At 38.6% G+C, this 25,000-nt stretch overlaps 1 protein-coding gene across 1 annotated transcript in view; it reads left to right on the top strand.

The window, feature by feature from the left end:
* The window catches only part of psip1a (PC4 and SFRS1 interacting protein 1a), a 50,848-nt gene that overhangs the window by 3,402 nt on the left and 22,446 nt on the right, over positions 1-25,000 (top strand). Inside the window, exons 4-8 of the mRNA XM_056453332.1 lie at positions 7,447-7,530; positions 7,672-7,764; positions 11,580-11,642; positions 11,731-11,809; positions 11,909-12,002. Of these exons, the coding sequence (XP_056309307.1) occupies positions 7,447-7,530; positions 7,672-7,764; positions 11,580-11,642; positions 11,731-11,809; positions 11,909-12,002 (413 nt within the window). The remainder of the gene's footprint in view (positions 1-7,446; positions 7,531-7,671; positions 7,765-11,579; positions 11,643-11,730; positions 11,810-11,908; positions 12,003-25,000) is intronic.

Here is a 25,000-nt window from a genome sequence, read left to right as displayed (position 1 = left end):
CCAAGGATCTACGCAACTCCTTGCATGTAGTAGGTATGGGAAACTCAGAAATCGCACTCACTTTCGCTTCAATAGGTTTTACTTGTCCTTGTCCCACTTCTCTACCCAAATACGTTATTGTGGCTTTCCCGAAATCGCACTTGGCAAGATTCAAAGTTAACGATGCTTTCTCAAGGCGCATAAACACATCACGAAGCGTTGAAACGTGTTCTGACCAGTCAGTGGAATAAATCACAAGACCATCTAGATATGCATTACAATTACGCACTCCCATAAGCACAGTGTTGATGAGTCGTTGGAATGTTGACGGTGTGTTACGCATACCGAACGCCATGACGCAATACTGCATGAAGTCATCAGAAGTGACGAAAGCAGAGATATCCGATGCGCGATCAGTTAACGGTATTTGCCAGTAACCCTTAAGTAAATCCAATTTACTGACAAATTTAGCAGTTCCAAGTGTGTCTACGCAATCTTCCATGCGCGGTAATGGAAAACAATCAGGTACAGTCAGAGCATTTACCTTACGATAGTCTGTACAAAATCGCGCTGAACCGTCACTTTTAGTCACAAGTAGACATGGAGAACTCCATGGGCTGCAGCTTGGCTTTGCTAAACCATTCTCAAGCAGGTATTTTACTTCGGTTTGCATCACAGAACGTTTCACGGCATTAACTCTGTACGGATGTTGTTTCACAGGGACTGAATTACCCACATCAATAGCATGTTGTAATACTGTAGTGCAAGAAGGAACGTCACGAAAAAGTAAAGGAAATGCCTCTATTAGTGCTTTAATATCACATCTCTGAATATTAGATAGGTGAAACAGGGAAGAGTTTAAATCAGCCAGGATTTCAGAGTTTTTAAACCGTGCACATTGTTGGTACGTGTGTCTAACTTTCACGCCATCGTCTTCGTGATCAGAAATTACATCACAGACCAAAGAAGTAACAGGTGCATTAGAGAGCGGCTGGTCTAATTTTGCTTCATTATCAGATGATTCTCGAACATAATAAGTTTTCAGCATGTTTACATGACAAACGCGAGTTTTCTTGCGGGGATCTGGAGTACCAATTACATAATCGGTGCTACTCAATTTTTTACTTACCTCGTACGGTCCCGAAAAACGTGAAGACAGTGAAGAGCCAACAACAGGCAGTAAAACCAGCACTTTATCGCCTTCTTTAAAATCACGCACAACAGTTTTCCGATCAAAGTGAGATTTCATTGTTATTTGTGCACTCACTAAGGCTTCTTTTGCAGCAGAGCAAGCATTGTGAAGACGTTCACGAAATCTACTTACGTAATCAAGCACATTAGTTTTGTCACTAGTCTCCTGAGATAACATATCCTCTTTCAGCATCTTTATTGGGCCTCGAATTGAATGCGCGTACACAAGATCTGCCGGGCTAAATCCTAAACTTTCCTGCACTGCTTCCCTCACAGCAAATAAAACTAGAGGTGTCCCCTCATCCCAGTCTTTACCAGTTTCAAACCAGTATTTTCTGAGCATTGATTTTAAAGTCTGATGAAACCGTTCCAAGGCTCCCTGACTTTCTGGATGGTATGCACTTGAAGTTCTGTGGGAAATTTTTAGAGTTTTTAACACTTGTTCAAATAGATTAGACATAAAATTCGTTCCTCTATCAGACTGCACAACTTTGGGTAGTCCAAATAAAAAAAAGAACTTTACCAGTGATTTAATCACTACTGAAGCAGTTATTTTCCTCAGCGGAAACGCTTCAGGAAAACGCATTGCTGCACACATGACAGTCAGTAAATATTGATTGCCAGCTTTTGTTTTAGGCAAAGGACCCACACAGTCAATCAGAACATGCTCAAATGGCTCACCTGAAGCCGGAATAGGTCTCAGTGGAGCTTTTGGAATAGTCTGGTTTGGTTTGCCTGAAAATTGACACGCCTTACAGGTTTTACAATGCTTTGTCACGTCAGTCTTTAGTCGAGGCCAAAAGAAGTGTTTTAATATCCGGTGATAAGTTTTCATAATTCCTAGATGTCCGGAAAAATCATGATCATGAGCAAGCGAAAGAACAGTTTGCCGATAACATGTAGGAACGACAATTTGACTTGCCCCATGGCATTCAGCTTCAGATGTATCAGGACACCATCTACGCATTTAGAGAACGGAGTACTCTAAATAGAAAGCGATTTTTCTTTCATGCGCCACATCTGCTGTAACAACAGAAGAAAAATATTTAAGCAAAGAAAAATCATCTTTCTGAGCAGCAATCAGGTTGTCTCGAGTCACATGTAATTGTATCTTCTCTACATTTGGCATTTTAGATTTTTCATCAGATTTACCAGGATTAATCATTAATCACTCGTCATTCAGCATAGTAGGAGCCATAAATGTTGAAATCAAATCATCTGCATCATCAAATTTACGAGTCTGTGCGCGTGTAATTGCACAAACGGAAAACACTTCAGGAAACTCTCCTGACAGCTCATCAGTGGATACAGAAAAGTCAGGTTTATCACAAACCTCAAGCAATGGCATAACTCTCCCACCAGCTATGTCATTCCCAAGAATAAAATCAACCCCTCTCACAGGCAGATTTTCACATACCCCAACTTTAACCAGGCCGGTAAACAAATCAGATTTTAAATAAATCTGATGAACAGGGACTTTGATTGTGCTCATCTCGATCCCTCAAACAAGCACATAGCTACCACAAAAAGTGTTTTCCAAAGATAACGCATCAGATGTAACAAAAGAATAACCTGCTCCAGTGTCACGAAGCATTTTTACCCTTATCTGATTTTCAGGCTTGTCATCATTAGATATCAATCCTTCCAAAAGGAAATGTTGATAACCAACATCAAAAGTCTCACGACTTTCCACACCAACTGGTTTTACAAACGCAACACTTTTAGTGCCGGCTCTTTGCTGCTTGCGCTTCAACACAGAACAATCAGCAATAACGTGCCCAGTTTTGTGGCAATAATAACACTCCCTTACCTCTCGAATTTGTGCATTTTTAATTTTCAAACGAGACTGATCTTTTTCAACGAATGAAACAGAAGTTTTCTCAGTACGAGCTGACAGAAAAAAACATTTTTATGAGTTAATGCAAATTCGTCAGCAGAAACAGAGGCTTGAGCCAGAGAAGTTACTTTCTGTTCATTAAGATATATCACAACACGCTCCGGAATACAATTCTTGAACTCCTCCAAGAGAATTAATTCATGTAACGCTTGAAAATCAGAAACTTTGTTCGCTGTGCACCACTTGTCAAACAATATACCTTTTTCTCTTGCAAATTCAACAATGCGACTTTTGAGGCGCACCTCACCTCCAGATTCAACCTCAGTGGGTGAAAAAGGGTCGAAGGGCAGCAAAACAGCTTTAGCTTCGGAGCCTTCCACCACAGCTGTTTCGCTCGCTTCCCCCGCACCTGTGTGAGCAGACACATAATCAACGCCAGGTGAGCTCTCAGCCAGCACCAATAAACCCAGCTCCTTCAAGTGTCGGACAATGACTCCTTTTATTTCACGCTTTAACTGTTGTCTACTAATTTTAATTTGGAAATGCTCAGCAACTTTTAATAAATCATCTTTTCTAAAGGTATCTAATTGTTCAATAGATGGTGCACTAACGAAACTGTTTAAATCAAACTCAGCCATACTAATATTATGCTCTAAAACTCCATGCAATCACTTATCTCAGTTTAGTCAAAACTCAAAATTGATCCGCCGTCACACACACATCGTCTCACTTCATCCCATAAAAAGATTAATTTAAATATAATCCCACCGCTGCCACCAATTAAATGTTACGTTTTTTAAAGATGTTAGTGGGATGCTGTAACATTTAAGTGAGACAGGTGTAATGTATGCGACAGATCAAGGATGAGGCAAGAATTAATTCTCTATTTAAGCTTTTTACTCAATAGTTGAAAATTGAACAGGAATTGGAGAGGAAAAGAAACAAACAAACATTAATAATTATCTTTAAACAAAAACAACGAGTGTAAGCCAAATCAAAGAAATTAACAAAACAAAATGATCCTTAAAACTAAAGTCTAAACTAGGCGTCAAAAATAAATACAAATAAACACCGCAATCTTTAGTGTATACGACACTCGAACTAAAACTAATTAAAGCTACAAAACTCAAAATACACAGCTGGCAAAACACTCAAACTAATCTAACAAAACATCAATCTAAACTAAAACAAACCGGATAAATCGGTCAAAGTTTAGAACCACACAACAACCATCACATTATGTTACTTAAAGCCAACGAAGTTCAACAAGCAAACTCGAATTACCACAGTAAACTGAGATAATAAATCACTAAACAGCCGAAGCATAGCACAATCAAACTGCGTGGAGCACAAACGGTTCGCCAAGGCAGAGCGCACATCACACACTGGTCTGTCAGGGCTTTAAATCCTGGCGGCTCGTCCTGGGATTGGTGGAACCGACTTCGTCATAATGATGATGAACAGAATGGTAAACCAATAAGAAACCTAAAGACTAAACAAGCAGAGAGGAGGGTAAAAAAATAGACAAAGAAACCATCAAACATAACAATACACAAATGTAATACTCACATAAGTGTTAAGCATTCGACAAATACTGTGGTGTGAAAATGTGTTTGCCTCTTACTGAATTCTTATTTTTTTGCATGTTTGTCACGCTTTAATATTTCAGATCATCAAACAAATTAAAATTTTTATACAATATAACACAAATAAACACATCATGCAGTTTAAATTATTAAGGAAAAACAAAATGTTCAATTTCTAGCCAAACCCTGGCCTAATTTCTGCTACACCAGTTTACAATCAAGAAATCAATTCAATAGGACCTGCCTGACAAAGTGAATTAGACCACAAGATTCTCAAAATCTAGAGAATGCTGATATCCAAAATTCAAAAACTAATGAGAAAGAAAATAATTGCGATCTTCCAGTTTAGAAAAAAGTTATAAAGTCATTATTTAGAACTGCAGCCAACTACAGTGAGAGCAAAAAAAAGAACAGTGGAAAACCTTCCCAGAAATGGCCAGCCGACCAAAATTACCTCAACAGCATAGCAACAACTCATCCAAGAGGTCACAGAAGACCCACAACAACATCCAAATTACTGCAGGCCTCACTTGCCTCAATTAAGGTGAGTGTTCATGACTCCATCATGAGAAAGACTGGGCAAAAATGGTTTGCATGGCAAAAACCACTGCTGAACAGCTTGTCTCAGTTTTGCCAAAAAAACATTTTGTGATCCCAACACCTTTGGGAAAATATTGCTGAACATTATGGAACGTGTCCATTATGTCCCAATATTTGTGGCATAAAAGTAACTCCTCATTTCAGAAAAAGAACATCATAGCAACAGTAAAATGTGGTGTTGACTATCTGTGATAAATGGAATCATGCATTTTGTATCATTGTATCAAAATATCTTGAAGGAAAATGTCCGGCCATCTGTTAGTTTGGCAATAGGACAATGATCCAAAGCACACCATCAAGTCCACTTCTGAATGGCTGAAAAAACTAAGCAAAATTAAGACTTTGGAGTGGCCTGAATCCAATTGAGATGCTGTGGCATGACCTTGAAAAGTGGTGATTTACATTTGATTGTTATAAATAAAAAAAAGTAGGCATACAAGCAAACGAAATTAATCGCATGAACTTCAAATTTTAAACAGGCTGCCAAACCAGCAAAAAAAAATATATATATATATACACACACACACACACGCACATTTGCAATACTTCCTAAATGTGTGCTTTGCAATACTTTTAATAGGGTTATCTTTAAAAAGTTAAGTTTAAACTTTAGCTGAGCAGAAATCCCTAAAATATATTTAAAAGCCATGCTTCTAATTTCCCATTGAGTCAATTACAGTAAGCTTAGCATGTTTTCTTTTTTCTCAGATATATTGTCTGATGAAAACCAGCACCAATATTTCATTGCTCCGGATTATTACTGTCATTTTTATAAAAGGGGAAATTCATTAATTCAAAAGTTAGCTTTCTAACTGGTTCAGTTAGACTTAAACCAAGTATTTACTTGAGATAGATACTCTGCAACGATAAACTTTTTGATAACTGTTGTGTAGACTATTTAATTTGGTCACATACTGTCTCAGTTATATTATTTGAGGGAAGGATTACATGGGCGTGTGGCCAAGACAGTGCTTCAGTTATGAGTCGATTATACAGCTTGATTCCGTCTATCTCAGCTTCTCTTACTGCACGTTAATAACAGATACTGCTTGTATTTTATTTTTTGTTCTACGATGCACTTGGTTAGCCTACCTTTGACTGCATCGTTCTTTCAGAGCTGAAATAAGGGACTTCTCTGGAAAAAAACAGGGCATCTGGTCACCCTTAGTGGGGACTAAACAGGGCTGTTCAAATCTCTGATTGAGCTACAGCCACTCCGAGCCAAAGTATAGCAGCGTCACTGTTTTTAAAATTCTTCACATTATCGGCATGCGAAAGCATAATGCAAAGAGGCTGTAACCTCAACTGTTGGAATTAACTTAAGTCTATACCAAATAATTGATTCAAGATCATAAAAAAATTTATATTCTTATATTGCCTGATTGGGATATATTTAGGAGGAAGATGGGGTTATTTTTTATTTTCCAAATGCAGAATATAATGGGATGGTCACTCAGACAGTCAGAAATTACACCAGATTTAACAATTTTTTCAGAATTAGTGACCAATATCCAGTCAAGCAAAGTGGAGGAATTTATATTAACTCTAGTGGTTTCATTAATTAACTGAGTAAGATTATTACTACTAAACAAATATTTTTCATTGGAGGAATTTTTTTAATTTTTCTTTCCTGTGTACTGTCTGCAGACATCATGACTGGGGGGAAAACTTTTCAAATTATCCATATATGCAAAAGAGTAGGCATTATAAAGCAACATACCGGGGCAAATATTCCAACATTGTCAGCATGAAATCAAACCAACAAATGCTGTATGAAACAATTCTTAATTGAACAAAGACAGTGAGTGATATTGTAATTATGAGGATGTGGCAACGGAGGTCAAGTTCCACTTGCAGTGATATTGAGAATGGTCAGGCAGGCAGAGATCAAAGTGGGAACAAACAACAATATAATGGGTAATCCACAGAGCGCAATCCAGAAAACAGACGAAAGGGTTGAGGCAGGCAGCTAACAATCACATACAGTGAAACAGTCCAGAAACAAAAGCACAAACATCAGGGAAAACAAGAAGCACACTCTGAATTGCACACAACATTTAAATGAGACTGGAGGGAATATATAGTGAGTGTAATCAGTGTGAATGATTTTTAGCTCTGCCAGTCTAGATCAGTAACAACTGTAGATGGTATTTAGAGTTTCACAACCTGTTGAAAGGACTTGATACTCCATTTTCTTTTGTTGTATTGCAAAACGGTTAACAGTTTATTCCAAATACTTTATTCCTTTTTCAGGTAACAAAGGCTGGAGAAGTTTCAGTTAAAGATTTGAGCAGCAATGAAGAGGGAGATGATGAGAAGAGGACAAAGTCAGCTCAAGTATGTCTCCATTCATCTCTGTATTCATCACAAAAAAAAAACAAATCTCTGATTTTTCACATGTAGACTGGTATTTATTAATGACATAAATTTGCTTATTAATCTTCTGCATGTTGAGCCCATGTGTTTAAACTCATGCAGATTGCTCACAGTGAGGGGCTGGAGGAGGAGGACATTGAAAAGGAAGATGGTGGTGACATGGACGTTTCTGATCAGAGACTTGTTAAAGATGAAGTATGTACTTTTATGGTATAGTGTGGTGCAGATGTTTGGTGGGTTGATTCATGTGCAAAAGAGAATTATTGCAACAATGAAAATGGGGAAGTATACAATCTTTTTTGACCTGTTAAGGAGAGAAGACTGCATTGAATAAAAAAAGATTGCTGGTATGAATACAAGACAACTAAATATGTTGTGATTGGTTAGCTGATATATTGCTTTATGATTTGTAGATAAATTAGACCATATAATTACGTCGTTATTTTTTAATTAGAAATAATATGATTGACTGATTAATTGTAGGAGAATTCAAATGACAATAAACTTATCTGCTCGTCTGTTGAGCTTTCAATTTAACAGTATATCAATTCAAAGATCAAGTAATTTTTCTGACCTTGAAAAAGATTAATTTGACTAAGTTAACAGATTAGTACAACCTGCAGCTTTATCTGTGAGTTAAAGTAACACTCATTCTGTGTGTGAAAACAAGCAATCCACATAGACACAAACATTTAGTAATGATCATGAAAATGTACAGATACTATACATCTATTTACAAAATGCATGTTCTGGAGAGATTAAGAGAGTTAGTTAGGGAGACAGTCTGCATGGCTGATCTTCTAGCAGTTTATGTCTGTTGTAATATCAAAATAAATAAAATAGCTTGCTTTGGTCTGAGTTTGGCCTTGCTTATAATTTCTAGGTGAGTTTGATGGTTCCAGGCGAGTTTGTTCTAGAAGTGGCAAACAATGTTTAAAGAGTCAGTTGATTCGAAGTATGTTTGCCAAGGGGGAAGCTTGTGTCCCTGTTGGGAGGGCATCCTCACAGTTGGGACCCATGGATGTGCCTTTTAGAGTGACTTGGAGTTGGCCCTTGAGGGTGTGTCTCTCATCTTATAGATCTTGAAAGGTTACCACCTTGAGGGCTCTGATAACCTTCCCCAGGGAAACCTTATAATCCTTTGAGTTTACATTTCATTTGCACCAATAAACATGTTTGCTGAATTAGATTCACTTTTGCTTAAACTGTCACATAGCATTGTGAGATACAATCATGTGACATACATCAGCAATTCAGAAAGTGACAGATGCTTAATTAGACACTAAATACATTTGGTATTACATAAAATGAAGATAATTGAATACTTGAAGGTTTAGATATCTTATTTTGTAAAGGCATAGTATTCTAACTACTCCACCATGAATATAACCAAACACACACATTACATAAATTAGAATATAGTTTCTAACTACATCTTTATGTTGCCATAGTGTGCTATTTACTACTCTCGGGGGAGAGTGGAGAGAGCACAAACGCACTTCGGCGCGGTTTGAGGCAACTGTACCATGTGTGAGTGCACCCTTAGACTGCGTTTCAGTACTGTCATGCCCCTTCCCCAAGCAGCCACTGAGAGAGACAGCTTGCTGAATATGAGTCAGATATGAGTGCGGCAGGGCATGGCACGGCTGTTCAGACTGACACTGACACAAGGAGTCATGGTGTTAATTTGTTTCTTTTAATGACAGCAGTAAAAAACTGAACAATTATTTGAACTGTACAACCGCACAAGCTAAATATTAACATTTATTTTTTTATCTTTTTTTATCCACAAAGTGTGCTGCTTTAGTCACTGCAATGTATCTTAATGGGCTTTTGGAAGAACATTTCAAGCACACTACTAGTACTTTGATATTAATATACTTTCTTAATAAAGAACACTTTTATACTTGACCTTTACTTAAGTATGCTTCTTTTTCTTTAGGGTGTATTTACTGACTTGCCAAGATCAGTCTTGTACAGACAGGGGGAGTATTGCTTCTCTGACAGACAAGTTGGATCAAAGCTAGGGATGCTCCGATCAGGATTTTTGCAGCCGAGAGTACTGATTCCTTGTCATGGTGATCGGCTGATACAGAGTACTGATTCTAATGCTTCACACTTCATAATGGATAAGGCACATTTTCCCTCTAAGTATGAACCTTAAGAGAAGATCTTGCCTTACCTAAGAGAATAAACCAAGGATGCTGCATATAGTACCTTAAACACATCTCTTATAACCATTTAGGTTTGAATGTGTCATGGCGAGAAGCAGCTTTACAGAAAAAAATGCATCCATTCATTTTACTCTGGCTTAGTGCCTTATTTATCAGGGGTTGCCACAGCGGAATGAACTGCCACAGAAAATATGACACAGATATAAAAATTGTTATGAAAAATTACAGTGCAATTTGGAAACATTGCAAACAATGAAAGAATTCAACATGTCTCAATTAAGAAAAATTTTGGAGCTCACATTTGGTGCATAAGAAGTTAAAATGCACACCTTTAAATCTAATACTTCTTTACTAAAAGAAAATAGGCCTTATAGCAATGAGTGTATTACAAGAATGTATATTATTAAATATTAATGTTAAAAAATAAATTAAGTTTTATTTATCTAATTATTCCAGCCAGCTTTTAGTGAACTTGCAATATTGTCAAAACAGAACTTTCAGTTGTTATATATGTTAAAGGCCTAAATACATGCAAGTCCATTCAAATATTTTGCTCGTCTCCAACTATTGGAGGAAGGGATTTGCACTTGCGATATCTTTACTGCTCTATTCATTTAACCTAACAAATGTAATGCTTAGACCATCACTGTGCCTCTCGCAATCTGTTCTCTTGCTGATTCCATCTCATCGCCATGATTTATGAGTATTTGAACTCATTTTTGGGGATCACATGTCCGGTATAAATTTGCGGGAGGCTCACAGAGCTTTCAGGAGAGGTCATAAGGTTGGATGAGATGCTAGATAGGGGCAAACGCATCACAGCAGCTCAAAACACTGGAGATACAATGGCTGCACTTGCAACAAAGAGAACATCACTCGCTCGAGTCACACCAATAAACTAAACTGAGGTCCCATCGCATCTGTATATATTTTAGCTGCTGTGACGTGAGCGCATTGATCGCTTACACCCCCACACATCATTTACTTGTGTTGTGGCTGCTGTAGGCTATGCTTAATATATGGAAACACACGTGCATCTTCGGTTCTGTCAGATGTGGCACGCACACTCTCATTTTCATACAGCAGAGAGTGGCTATGTAGAACTCCACAGTGTGCGATTCAGAGAGCAGAAATTTGTAATCGCGACCATGTAGAGACAGAAATCACATGCCCTTGTGTAAATAAGATATTACATATGGCTATTTTGCTTGTTTATTAAAAAAATATGTATATATACTGTTTTGTATAAAGTTTTCACATTTATATACTTATATACTTAGCGGTTTTTGTATGTCTGTATGTATGTAGATGTCTGTGTATGTGAGTTTGTTTGTGTGTGTGTGCATATATATAATTTGTAATTTTTTAATTGTTTCATATTGTTATCAACCATGCTATACACATTGAACTAAGAATACTGAGAATACTGTTATTACCATTGTTGGTAACCATGTTTACTAAAAACACACAAAGTTTAAGTAAAAAAAAAAAATCTCCTTTTGAGTGGACTTTGAGATCTGTAACTTTTTAGATTTTTTTTATGCCTAAACAAACACTTTACATAGGAACTTCAGCATAGGAAGTTCACGGAGCCATAAAGTCCAAAATTCATGATGTGTTGAGGAAAAAATTAAATGATTTCCAAAATCCCAAACATAAACCAGAATCTTCTGCTTCAATCCATAGTTTTCGAAATAACAAAATTTTCAGTGCATTTTCTGTGGTGAATAGTGAAGTAGTATGTACTGTGGAGTATAGAATGTGGCTTTAAATGTAGCATAATATGCCTTAAAATGGGTCATGCCTTTATTTGTTTGTTTGTTTGTTTGTCTCCAGGACCCATCACAGAAAGATTCGACAAATGTCTCTGCCAAAGCTAAAAGAGGAAGGAAGAGAAAGGTAAAAACATTTGTACTTTGCTGGTGGTTGTGATTAGGTCACATGTCCATGACATTGACAATTAAAATATTTGATTTGGTTTTAACAGAGTGATGCTGAACAAGACTCTGATACAGAAAATTCAAGCCCAACTGCAGGCGGTCCTGGTTTAGATTTTTTATCAGCAGGTATTGATTGCCTTTTGAAACCTCTTGAATTTTGTTTTTATGTCTAGTCAAGCAGCATATCAATATTTATGGATGTGGTGTGTCTCTGTTTTTAATTAGGTACATCAATTATGTTACTGAAGCGCAGAGGAAGGAAATCTAAAACAGAGAAGTCAATAATACTACAACAACAGGCTTCAAAGGAATCACCAAGGTCAGGTGACTATTTATGAATGTGCATGTAAATAATCCTACTGATCTGTTATATTACGAATATTCTATTCCAATGCTCATTGGCTGGTTGTTTGTCAAATAATAATAGAGCATTGCAGGAATGACACCATAACCCAGACAAATGCTTCACTTTGGGTTACATTGATATTTTCCTAAAGTTTTATAATAGGGTGTTAATTAGTAAATTAGCTGGAAAGAAGAATGGTGTCTTCTAGACTGTGAACTGGAGTGGAGAGCTGAAGAAGGTGCATAAAAAAGGGTGACCTTGGGGGATAATGCGCACGACAAAATTTAAATGTCCGAGAATGGAGAGAAGTTCATGTTTTATGCATTTTGTTTCTTGAGAAATATTAGGGATAGAGATATGATGCGGTTGATTTTCTCTTTAGGGTGGGATGCTCAAAATTTTTTCAAATCTAGGTTAATGCTCAGAAATTCGATGGAAGTATTGGGTCCAGAAATTTTTCTCTTCTGTGAGAGGAATTCCAAGATCAGCGAAAACCTTTTCAGTGATTGCTAGGTGTTTAGATTTTGAATGCGGATGTGATGTCAATTTTAGTGAGCGCTGGTAATGCTAGGAAAGGTGGAGTTGTGTGGAGAAGAGAGGTCGATAATTAGGTGTTTTTTTCCAGAAAATTTTCGGGTAACAATGCCTATTGGACTGATGTTGGAAAACGCTGAACAGCGGAGCAGAGAATGGCCCAATCAAGAAAATATCAATTTCTTTTTTTATTAATTGGTCGACTGTTTTGGGTTCTGTGGTCACTGATTGTAGATTTGGGCAGAAGAGGTTGTAGGAAGGAAGAGCTGAAAAGCCTGAGTGAAATCTGTGGGCTTGACCTGAAATTTGAAATTTAGGGACGTAGCTGGTAGATTTAGGGGTAGGTTGAGCTAAATCGGAAGTGGGAATGATGTTAGGACTGGAGGTAAGTGGGGTGAAGGCTGGAACAGCAGAACGCAGAGGACAGATTGTGGCAACCTAAAAAGACTGGATTGTGGAGACCAGTGTTCAAAGCCCCCCCAGTAAGGACACTGATTTCACTGAGTCACACGGATGGCACACTTGGCGAAGAAGAGTTTATGGTACGTGTAGAAGTGTGTTTCCCTTGTAGGACAGCACGAGCTCAGTGATGATGACTAAATAGTCATTTAACTCGCACCTTCTATGGGGGAAAACGGAACAGATGATAACAGTCTAGCGAAGGTGACATTAAATTCAGCTAGTGACAGTATACAGGATTGGGTGCTGGAGGATTGTTTAAGGGTAAGTGTAAACTCGCCGCAATCTACCGGACGCTCTGCCATGGGAGGTGTAATGGTTGACAGGAGAGTGATGAGATCAATGTTGGCACCTGAAAGGATCTGGTTTCTTGTGGTGTTACGAATTTATGTTACGAACCCTTTTTTTTAATCAACAAAAGAATTAATCCTTAAAGGGAACGCAACATAAAGAGTAATCACGAACTAAGTGGTCTAAATTCATAAATTTATTACAACTAAAACAATCAAACAAATCATGTGTAACAACTAAGAAAGAATAAATAAAGAATCAAAAACTTTTTCCAACAAATATACAACACTAACCAAAGACTAAACAACCCAACAATTAACAAAGCAGATCAAAGTAAGACTTAAGGAAAACAAAACAGTCAATTAAAGAAAATAAAAGCTTGATGGCTGGCTGTGAAGTCTCCTCTCTCTCTCCGCTCAGTGTTGGTCCATATTTATAGGCAATTTTCAATGAGCGCAACTCACCGCAGGTGCGAAAAGGCAGACTCTAGGAAACAAACAGTGAGTGACGTCATGACACACATGCAAGCACAAACACAGACAGGCAACAGCCGTAACACTCCCCCACCTAAAAGAAGAATCCTATCTCCTAAAGGGAGAGGATTCTGGGTGAAGCATCAAAAAGCCAACAAGAATAAATGACAAAAAAAAACTATTACCTTTTAAAATTTTACCCTCGTGAAAGGGCATCAGCAACAACATTGTCACACCCCTTTTTATGCTGGATCTCGAGGTTATAACGTTGGGCCATTAACGCCCAGCGCATTAATCTCTGATTATGATTATACATCTTATTTAAGAAAACCAGTGGATTGTGGTCGGTATAGACCATCACAGGAGTAGAACTGCAGCCAACATACACATGAAAATGTTGCAAGGCAAGCAACATCGCCAGGGTCTCTTTTTCTATGACAGAATAATTAAGTTGATGGCGATTAAATTTCGCAGAGAAATAAGACACTGGGTGAGTGATACCATCAGCACCATCCTGAAGCAGGACAGCTCCAACTCCAGTCTCGCTGGCATCCACCTCTAACTTAAACGGTCGATCCACAGCAGGGGCAGACAAGACAGGTGCACTACAAAGGAGAGACTTGGCACACAAAAACGCATTCTGACAATCATTAGTCACGATAAATGCAATTATAGAGCTACACAATTTTGTAAGCGGAGCTACCACGGCTGAGAAGTTCTTACAAAAACACATATAGTACCCGATCATTCCAAGAAAGCGTCTCAATTCTTTACGAGTAGTAGGAACAGGATACGAAAGGATTGCATTCACTTTAGCATTCACTGGGCATACTTTACCACTCCCAACTGTTTGCGAGGTATATAACTAAAGCTTTTGCAAAGTCCCACTTTGCAAGATTTAAAGTTAAAGAGGCAGAAGATAAGCGACGAAACACTTCACGCAGGGTTGAAATGTGGTCAGTCCAACTAGAAGAATAAATGACAACGTCATCCAGATAGACGTTACAATTTGAAATGTCACCGAGAACAATAGACATTAGTCATTGAAACGTAGCTGGTGCGTTTCGTAGACCAAATGCCATCCGCGTATATTGAAGAAAAGTATCAGGGGTCACGAAGGCAGATATATCCGAAGTGCGTTCAGTCAACCTGACTTGCCAATAACCCTTAAAAGATCTAATTTTGTGATGTATTGAGCACTACCGATATTATCTACACAATCATATATCAATGGTAACGGAAAAGCATCCGGTACGGTCACAGAATTCACCTTTCGAAAATCAGTACAAAATCGAAACGACCCGTCCGCTTTTGGAATTAATATGCATGGTGAACTCCAAGGATTGGTGCTCTTTTTAGCAAAGACATTTTCGATCAAATACTGCACTTCACGCTTCATGATCTCCCACTTACCTATAGGACAGCGATACGCATGCTGTTTAATGGGACTGGCGCTGCCCACCACAATATCATGCTGGAGGACTGTAGTGCCAGATGGCACATCATTGAACAGTTCAGGAAAACTCCTCACTAAATCGATCACATCCTTTCGTTGGTCACTAGGCAGATAAGACAATTCAGGAGATAATGTTTTTTGAAGTTCAGAATTTTTTAAACACCCACCATTCAACATCTCCGCGGAGACGCTCAAGCCGTCATCTTCCTCCTCAAGCTCCAGAGTACGGGACAGCATGGACACTCGCTCAGATTCTTTTTCCTGCTTGCTGTCAGAAGAAACTGTTTTCTTTTTTAGGATTATCAGCAGAACACAATATGGTTTTAACATATTTACATGGACATAAACGGCAGTCTTTCGGCAGCGGTCAGGTGTATGGATCACATAATCTGTATCGCTGATTTTACTTTTGATCACATATGGACCAGTGAAACATGCAGCTAAATCAGAACCAGGTGAAGGAAGCATTACAAGAACTTTCTCATTAGGCTTAAACTCACGTGAAACAGCTCTCTTATCAAAGCAACGCTTCATTTTCTTTTGTGACAGTAGCCTTCTTCGCTACCTCACAAGCATGGTTTAAACGCTCACGGGTACGTGAATAAAAATCAAGCACATTGCTTTTCTCAGATGGACCAGTTGAAAAAAACTCATCCTTTAAAACCTTTTACGGTCCTCGGATATTATAGCCGAAAATTAATTAGGAAGGGCTAAAACCTAGTGATTCCTGTCGTGCTTCACATAGTGCAAATAAAACAAGAGGGACCCCATCATCCCACTCATTCTCAGTTTCCAGACAATACTTACGCAGGGCAGATTTTAGCGTCTGGTGCCATTGCTCCAGAGCACCCTGTGACTCTGGATGATAAGCACTGGACACTACGTGAGACACTCCTAAAGTCTTCAAAACATTTTTAAAGACTTTAGACAAAAAATTCAAACCTTGATCGGTTTGAACAATTCGCGCGGTACTCCAAAAGTAGTGTAAGAATCGATCAAAGCTTTAGTAACAGATCTAGCAGTAATATTTTCGCAACTGGTACTGTTTCCGGAAATCGCGTAGCGGTGCCATAATCGTGAGAATTATACTGACAACCAGTTTTCGTGCGTGGAAGTGGTCCAACGCAGTCAACAAGCACGCGCTTAAATGGTTCGCCAACAGCCGGTATGGGATGGAGCGGAGCGGGGGGGGACAATTTGATTTGGTTTCCCCATAACCTGGCAGGTATGACAGACTTTACAATGCTGGGAAACATCAGCTTTTAAACCTGGCCAGAAAAAATGTTGCAGCACCCTATTATTGGTTTTATTTACGCCCAGATGTCCGGACCACGGATGGTCGTGAGCTAAATTCAAAATCTGCTGTCTAAATTGAGAAGGCACCACAATCTGATGAACTACATTCCAATCATCCTGCACATCATCACTCCACGGACGAGGACTCCAGCGACGCATTAAAACAGTGTAATTCCAGTAAAACTGGTTACATGGTGACAAATTACCATCAGCACTCAAACGACACTTCGCCAGTGTGGAATCATTGTTCTGAGCTTTAGTGAGAACCTCACAAGAAATAGGTAAAAACACATCAGGATTTGGGCGTACAGCTTTTAAAAGATTAGGAGCCTCTAGAGACTGAGGAAATTCATCCTTCTTAAAAATCTCTGCAAAAATAGACTCACCTAAGTTGACATCGTTTCCATGATGCCCGAGTTGTAACGGCACTAACAGCAAACACACTTGGAAAACTTCCTGCCAACTCGTCAGGCTGCCGCTCAAAAACGGGTGTATTTGTAATATGAATTACTGGGATGACTTTACCTCCAGCAATGTCATTACCCATAATCAAATGAATTCCTTGTACAGGAAGAGAAGCACGAATAGCTACATTAAATAGCCAGAAACTAATCTGAAGATACCCACAAACGATGAAGAGGAACGGGTACAAAACCCATTTCTATTCCTGTACAATCGTACTAGTGCCACACGCAGAATTAGCATCAAAAGGCCAATATAAATGACTGAGATCCCCCAGTATCACGTGGAATCTTTACAGCATGTTGATCTTCAACACGACCCGTCAATGAAACATAGCCGTCAAACACAAACGGTTTAAAGCACGCATCCATAACTTCAGTAGCGGCGGGCGGATACGCGACTAATAAAGAGCCTTGAATTGGAGTCGGTGATGAATCTGAACGCTCTTGCTTTCGCTTCAAAATCCGACACTCTAAAATGACACGACCAGTTTTATGGCAATAACTGCACTCTTTACGAATTTAAAACCAGATGGATTTTGGTCACTTCGATTGCATGTAGAAATGGAGTTTTCTTTTAATGAAACAGAATCAAGTGGGCGTTTCACAAAGGCAGATTTATGCAATAGAACATACTCGTCTGCTAAAACTGCTGCTAGTTGAACAGATGTAACCTTTTGTTCATTTAAATGAAAACAGTTCGCTCCGTAATACAATTCTTAAACTCTTCAATGAGCACTAAATCACGCAAAGAAACATAGTCCTGCATTTTACAGGCCTTCACCCATCTGTCAAAAGTAAAGCTTTTTCACAAACGAATTCTACATGTGTCTGAGATGCAGCTTTTGTTGTTGTACGGAATCGTTGTCTATAATGTTCAGGCACCAGTTCATATGCTCGAAGAATCGCATTTTTCACCGTCTCATAATTTGAACTCTCTTCCAAAGGAAGGGCTGCGCACACCTCCTGGGCTTTCCCAGTCAATTTACATTGCAACATTAATGCCCAAACATCAAGCGGCCACTTTAATACAGTAGCTATTCTTTCGCCTGAAAATAAGCCTCTACTTCTCTCTCGCGAAATGACAAAAGGTTCAAATTTTGCCAAGGAAAACGGTCCTACCTCACTCAGATCAGCAAGTGGCGTTACTGCCTCAACAACAGCATCACGTGACACACATGGTTCATCTTGACCAGCTGATAATACTTCTGCAGATTCTTCAACACCATGTGAAGGTAATGCTCCCTTTTCAATTAAACCAGCCACCAAACAAGCCTTTAAGTCTTTTTTAAGCATTGTTTTCGAGACAAATATTTCAAAATGTTGTGCAATAATAAATACATCATCTTTTCTACACGTCGCTAATGCGACAAAGTCTGGTTGTTTTAAAAACTCACCTAAATCAAAAGTAGCCATTACTAAACATTAAACAAACAAAACAAACAACTCCGGCCCTAAACCTACCTGCTTAAAACTAAATAAAGACCTTTCTAGGTTACCAGTTGAGAAGCCATGCCTCTCCCCCGGATTTCCCCCAAAAATAACAAATTAAAATAGTAAAGAAAAATAACAAATTTTGAACTTGAGCTTGGGGAAGGACTGGATGAATAGGAATGTTAGGATGAAAGTGGGTAGCTGAAGCAGAAAGGATGTGGGGACTGGTTAAAAAGCAAGAAAAGGGCTGGAGGCCAAGGAAAAGGGGATAGGTTTGGGAGCGGAAGTTAAGAGAACTGTTAATGTCCTGGTTAATGTCCTATTGGTGGATGTTGAGTGACGTAGCTTGTGGGGACCAGGTTTCCTAGAGGTGTGGTCTTGAGGGAGTGCATCTAGGGGTGTGGTTCTGTTTGTTTTTCTTTTTGCCTTGCGATAGTTGAGAATGAGAAGTTTGTGGATATGGAGTGTGAATGGAGCTGGATTTCTTAGTGGTTGCTCTTTCAGGTGGGGTCAGTTAAGGGTGAGAGTCTGATGTGGCGTTGGAATACAGTTTCAGGAGTTCCAGGTTGTTGAGGGTGCATGGAGCATGGATACTGTAGTCTGAAAGTTGTTTCTGAAGTTCCATTACTGTGATCATTTTGGTTGGGTAAACGAAGGAGGTGGCTGAGGCGATGATGAGGTAGGTGAAGTGTTTTGTTGTCTTGAGGAGGAAGAAGAAGGGGATCCGTGGTGGTGAAATCTAGCGAAAGTAGAGTGGGTGATATGGCGGCCTCTTGCTGAGCTCCGGTTGGGAGCCTCGCAGAGCTGGATGGTTGTGAGCTGGCACGGGCAATGTTGCTGTTGTTCATGATGGATGGATGGATGGGTTGGTTTGTTTGATCAGCGAATTGCTATTGTAAGCGTTATGAGTAACGGTACGTCTTCAAGACAAAGATAACTAAGGTAAAAAATCTGGTTATTTATAGTGTGTTTGTATTAATTTCATCAATTAATTTAATTGGTAAATAATGTAATAGTTAATACAGGACCAGCCATGGTCAATCATAAGCATGTGATCTTGAAATTAGTTCATAAATAAACATCACCCATTCAAAGTATAGTCAGTTAATAGACCTAAGCTTTCGTTTTGTTGTTCAAGCATAAAATAAGAAAAGCCGTTTAAACGAGCACTGTGTGGAGCAGCGAGGAGTCATATTGAGAAGTTCAGTTGTTGTCTTGGATGTAAGTAATTCAATTTAATTCACCTTTATTTGTATAGCACTTTTACAATGAAGATTATGTCAAAGCAGCTTCACATAAAAGATCATAGTCAATTGAAACAGTGTAGTTCACTTTTCAAAGTTTAAGTTCAGTTCAGTTTAGCTCAGTTCAGTGTGGTTTAATAATCACTACTGGGGGTTCAAACACTAAAGAGCAAATCTATCGATGCACAGCTCCACAGATTCCAAACCATGCAAGCTAGTGGCGACAGCGGCGAAGAAAAAACTTTACCAATTGGAGAAGGTGAAGAAAAAACCTCGAGAGAACCAGGTTCAGATGGGCACGACCATTTCTCCACTGGCCAAATGTTTTGTGCAGAGCTGCAGTCCAAGTGTCAGAGACTGGAAGCTGGACATCAGTGAAGACTCGTCTGTCCCTGGAGTGTCACAGGAATCAGTCTCCTGCTCTCCACTCCTCCATGACCACCACAGTAGCTGCTCAGGATACGGCCTGGTCCAGGATATGGAAACCTTGGGATCATCTTGTCGCTGGTCTTGGATCGAATCAGTGGCGCTGCATAGACTCTGAGGGCCTCCAGGTGAGTATCCCCAGGGGGAAATAGAAAAAAAAGAGAATAATTAGCGTAGCTGCTGTTCATAGTGTATATAAACGAGATAAAGAAACCTGTGTGGAGCACATTCATGGTTTAAGTCATACTTAACTGACCATTAACAGTTTGTGAATATTAATGGATAGCCTTTACAAGTCAGCCCAGTCTCCACTTTCCTTCCTAATCTGCAACTGCCTCTCTGGCTATACCACTAACTGTGCTCTCTCTCTCTCTCTCTCTCTCTCTCTCTCTCCTCTCTCTGTCTCTCTCTCTCTCTCTCTCCTCTCTCTCTCCTCTCTCTCTCTCTCTCTCTCTCTCTCTCTCTCTCTCTCTCTCTCTCTCCTCTCTCTCTCTCTCTCTCTCTCTCTCTCTCTCCTCTCTCTCTCTCTCTCTCTTCTCTTCTCTCTCTCTCTCTCTCTCTCTCTCTCTCTCTCTCTCTCTCTCTCTCTCTCCTCTCTCTCTCTCTCTCTCTCTCTCTCTCCTCTCTCTCCTCTCTCTCCTCTCTCTCTCTCTCCAAATAAAATAAACTATTTTTTTTTTACTAATGCTTTTCCTTCTTAGACTTACACCCTGAAACTTGTCTTATAGCACTGTTCACTGCTGCTCTTATAGTTATGTAAATTGCTTCCTTGTCCTATTTGTAAGTCGCTTTGGATAAAGCGTCTGCTAACTGACTAAATGTAAAGTATGGGTGCCTCAAGGATTAGTTTTAGGCCCCTTTGCTGTTTACATCTTACATGCAACCCCTGGGAGACATTATTTGAAGATATGGGATCAACTTTTCATGTGCAGATGATACTCAATTATATATTTCAACTAAATCTGATGAGATGTCTGAACTATCTAAGCTAACTGAGTGTCTTAAAGATGTTAAAGACTGGATGACCAACAATTTTCTTCTCTTAAACTCAGACAAAACAGAATTATTACTTATTGGCCTAAATCCTGTACACAGACAAATCTTGCAACTCAATATCTACAATTAGAGGGATACAAAGTTATCTTTAGCTCTACTATAACGATCTGGGGTGTCATATTAGACAGCAATTTAACTTTTGAAAATCATATATCTAATGTCACAAAAACTGCTTTCTTTCATCTGAGAAATATAGCTAAGTTGCGAAGTATGCTATCCATCTCAGATGCAGAAAAGATAGTCCATGCTTTTATGACTTCTAGGCTGGACTACTGTAATGCCACTGTTTGCTGGCTGCCCAGCATCCTCTATTAACAAACTTCAATTAGTACAAAATGCAGCTGCCAGAGTTCTCACCAGGTCTAGAAAATATGATCCTATCACCCCAATTTTATCCTCCTTACACTGACTGCCTGTTAAGTTTCGTATTGAATTTAAAATATTGCTTCTTACATATAAAGCTTTAAATAATCTAGCTCCTGTTTACCTAACTACCTTCTGTCTCGCTACAATCCAACTCGCTCTTTAAGATCTCAAAACTCAGGGCTTCTGGTAGTACCTAGAATAGCAAAGTCGAGTAAAGGTTGGAGCGTTCTCATTTATGGCTCCTAAACTCTGGAATAGCCTTCCTGATAACGTCCAAGGCTCAGACACACTCTCCCAATTCAAAACTTGATTATAAGACCTATCTGTTTAGTAAAGCATACACTCAGTGTATCACTTAGCGGGTTTCCACAACAGGTTTCTGCATCTTGGTTTATGTACACTATGAACAGCAGCAATGCTAATTATTCTCTTTATTCTCCATTTCCACCTGGGGATACTCTTTCCGAGGCCCTCAAACTATGCAGAGTCACTGATTCCATCCAAGACCAACGACGAGATGATCCAAGATTTCCATATCCTGGACCAGGCCGTATTCTGAGCAGCTACTGTGGTGTTCATGGAGGAGTGGAGAGCATGAGACTGATTCCTGTGACGCTCCAGGGACATACAAGTCTTCGCTGAGGCCAGCTTCCAGCCTCCGCCGCTGAGACTGCAGCTCTGCACAAGACGTTTGGCCAGTGGAGAAATTAAAATGGTCATGGCCCCAACTGAGTCTGGTTTTTTCTCAAGGTTTTTTTTCTTCACTTCGCCAATTAGTGAATTTTTTTTTTCCCTCTCCACTGTCGCCTCTAACTTGCATGGTTTGGGATTGGTAGAGCTGCGCATCATTGGATTTTGCTCTTCAGTGTTGGACTCTCAGTAGTGATTTTTAAACCACACTGAACTGAGCTTAATTGAACTGAACTTAAACACTGCAAACTGAACTACACTGTTCCAATTTACTATGACCTTTTATGTGAAGCTGCTTTGACACAATCTACATTGTAAAAGAGCTATACAAATAAAGGTGAATTGAATTGAATTCATGTATCATGCCGCTAAGTGATGCACTGAGTGTATGCTTGTTATTTATGTGGGACGAACAAGAGTCTTAGGCTAAAATGTGCATTTTGTGAATTTTACTTACAAGTCAGATAGAACGAAGTGTCCTGAAGATGTTGTCCGACAGGAGTTCAGCTCCAGCTCGAGTAGAGTCACAGCTGCTCTATAAATGCATCAGTTTTAAGAAATAAACATATTGTAGCCTACCTGATAAATGTACTGTTAAATATTTCATAACAGTGTATCTCAAATGCCATATTGTCCCCAAAGCAATTTAAAATATTAGGTTAACAATATATCTTTCTAATAAACTTCTAGATTTAAAATGTAACATAATTAAGTTTTACCCTGTCAATTATGCACACATTTGTTTGAAGATATAGGACACCATTTTTCATGCAGTTTTTTCTGATCCGATTGCAAAGCAGTGCAGGACTGGATGACAGAAAAGAATATAGTTGCTGTTGGTTTCACTCTTAGCCTACATTAGGTTACAAGATTGGCTATAGGCCTATTGGAATTAGCAAACAATAATCTGTTTTGCATGATTTGATTAATAACATCATTGGATTAGGCAAATACCTTACAGAATATTTCAAAACATTTAACCTGTTCTTTATTGTTTTTAGAAAATAACTATCCTTTTCAGATTGCTCACCCTTTGTAAAATGAAATTTCAAAATGGCTTTGAAATTATTTAATTGAATAGTATTATATATGCTTAATTAGGGCTGGGCAATTTGGTCTAAAATCTAAATCTCAATCTCTAACTCAATTATGATTAATGAACGAATATTTTATCTTATTTAATTTTTTTGCTTCATAGTTTTGGACAGTAAATATGCTCACATATTACAAGGCAGAGATTTTTGAATGAAGGGTGCATTACTTGATTAAAAAAATTGAAGAAAATACACTATCTACTATCTAGCATTATTTATGGAACATAAATGTTGAACAACTGAAATTTAAACCACATTGCTTAAAATGAACAGTCACTTTTTTCTTATAAAAAAGTGAAAATAAATAACTTGCACTTGAAACAAAATTAATTATTTTCAGTGGTTTTTATATTAGAGGTAGAAAATAAGCAAATCTCTTCTAACTAAAATAACTCCTTGCACATCCTGTAATATTTAAGCACTGCATTTCTTGCATCTCTTCTGTAAACAAATATTTTAATGTAAATAATTAATATTAATACAATTAATTATACATAAATAATTTAAATGTAATGGAAAATATGCCATCTCAAGGCATCTCTGGTATAGAGCAATCTAGTGAAAGTAAGGCTCAAGAATGGGTCCATTGTCCTACTTGACCAGAAATCAGATGTGGCTGCAAAGTGGCGGCAAAAGTATTAATAAGCCTTAGACGTTAAAGGCTGATTTATACTTTTGTGTCGAGTGTTTTTCGATTAATCACCCAGCCCTATGCCTACTTTATTAAAGTTATTGTTTTTTTTATATTGGTTTAGTTATTTTTTTATTATATGCATTCATGTACAAACACGCCTTTTAAACATGACAAAAAACACTCAACAATTTCAGGGTGTACTCACACTAGGCTATCCGAACCATGCCTGGACATGTTTCCATGACATTTTCCAGTTTGTTTGAGAAGTGTGAGTGTTCCTTATCACACCCAGGGCGCAGTTTGGTTGTGCAGCCTAGATCTGGTTGGAAGAAATGGTCTGGAGCACGGTTCGGTCAGGCTTGGGCATGGTACGGTTGTAAGGGGGTCGCACACCGGATATGGCCTGCTGTGGTGCGCACATGACAGTTGAAAGTATCGCACACTGGATGCGCTTTTAAAAGCAACTGCTATAAAAATGTTATAAATGCACATTAAACCTAATTTTTTATTTAAAGAATTTACATGGGGAGTCATTCAGGAGTCCCTACGCTAATATGATAGAGGCCTATGGTTTTTACCTGTAAGTTGAAATTGAGGTCTGCATTCCCGTAGTCAAACAATGACATGGCGTTTCCTGATGTCCTTTCAGAAAAGCATATCTGAGCTTTAGCCTAGTTATAAAACAGTTGAAAACAAATAATTTTCAAACAGTTATATTCAAACACACTTCCTATTGCCCCATATGGTGATACATTTCCAAAACCTGACAGGTGGACAAATCTAAACAGGTTTTTAATCAAACAAATATAAGTATGCAAGTAATAAATCAGAAATCAGAAAGAGCTTTATTGCCAGGTATGTTCACACATACGAGGAATTAGTTTTCGTGAAAGAGCTTCTACAGTGCAACAGCATTACACAGGACAAAAAAACAGATAATAAATGTATTAAAAAAATACAAGTAGTGAATGCAATCTACAGATTGACAAGTGTATGTATGTGTTTATTACTATATACAACGTTATATGTGACAGCTGTTATGGGCAAATTGGCATGT

This window comes from Danio aesculapii, chromosome 1, assembly GCF_903798145.1.
Source record: "Danio aesculapii chromosome 1, fDanAes4.1, whole genome shotgun sequence".
Classification (NCBI taxonomy): Eukaryota; Metazoa; Chordata; class Actinopteri; order Cypriniformes; family Danionidae; genus Danio; species Danio aesculapii.
This window is presented reverse-complemented; position numbering and strand designations above follow the sequence as displayed.